General features: G+C 51.9%; 1 protein-coding gene across 1 annotated transcript in view; it reads left to right on the top strand.

Moving 5' to 3' along the window:
- The window catches only part of LOC108801786, a 31,753-nt gene that overhangs the window by 29,069 nt on the left and 1,611 nt on the right, over window positions 1–1,073 (top strand). The window contains exon 29 of the mRNA XM_018573697.1: window positions 571–768. Coding sequence (XP_018429199.1) covers window positions 571–768 — 198 coding nt within the window. The remainder of the gene's footprint in view (window positions 1–570; window positions 769–1,073) is intronic.

The raw sequence follows: 1,073 nt of genomic DNA, 5'->3' as shown, positions 1-1,073 counted from the left end.
AGAATGGCAGACCTGCAGGCTGCATACAAGTGATCTCGGCAACATCGCTGAGATCACTTGTACAAAACAAGCGGCGGCTTCCCCGCTGTACATTTACTCCTGCTTGCCCAAAGCCGGGCTAAGTGTAGAAAACAACTACCCGCCCGGCGCCCGGAACTGCATGTCCCAGGCATCGGGAGATAGGAATTCCACACCCCTGCCACCCCTCTACTTCCTGCTGCCCCCCTACTTCCTGCCACCCCTCTACTTCCTGCTGCCCCTCTACTTCCTGCTGCCCCAAGGCCGGGCCTCGGTCGGCCTTGTGGGAAATCCGGCCCTGTGTGTAGAGTACATGCTATAACATTTACAATAATTATGAGTCTGGGTCTGCTTTGAGGCATGCTAGAGTGGCCTCCGAAAGCAATAGTACCAAAATTCTTAGGCCACTTTGGCACACCTTAAGCTGTGAAGCTTTTTGCTATGTTCTCGTGTTTACTCTGAAATGTCCGCTTCAAAAAATGCAAAAACTGGTCAGTGAAAAGTGAGCCATCGCTCTTGTCACGGAAAAAAAACATTTGCTTTATCACCTAGATGTCGGTGTGTGGCACGTGGTGTGGGATGTCGTCAGCACCTGTGTTACCCCGCCCCCGCGGAACCCTCTTGCCGTGGACTTTACATATTTGAAGTCTCTTCCGCTTCCAGAACGATCTCTGTCATCGGGAGCCCTGGTCAGCTTTTTCCACTCGTTACTCCTGCGAGAGCCAAGAGGGACGCCGCTATACACTTACGGTATGTTGTCACCGCTCTGCCTTCGTGTCCTTGCTATAAAGACTGCTTGTACCGCCTCCATGGAGTAGAGGGATTGTGGTCAGCCCCGGGGAAGAGGAGACACTGGAACTGTGCCACGGAGATAATCTCTTTGTGAATGCCTTACAGAACGCAGAGATGACCAGAACATAAACACACGGAGCTCCTCTACAAGGATTTAGCAGCGCACACATCATTCTAGACCCCGTGACCTAGTTCCCCTTAAATTTAAAGGAGAACTCCAACAAATGTAACAACTAACCCCTACGGGGGGGGGGGGTTAACCA

This window comes from Nanorana parkeri, unplaced genomic scaffold (genome assembly GCF_000935625.1).
Source record: "Nanorana parkeri isolate BGI_ZX_2015 unplaced genomic scaffold, ASM93562v1 scaffold2493, whole genome shotgun sequence".
Lineage (NCBI taxonomy): Eukaryota > Metazoa > Chordata > Amphibia > Anura > Dicroglossidae > Nanorana > Nanorana parkeri.
Note: the sequence above shows the minus strand (reverse complement) of the source record. Positions and strands in the feature narration are given on the sequence as shown.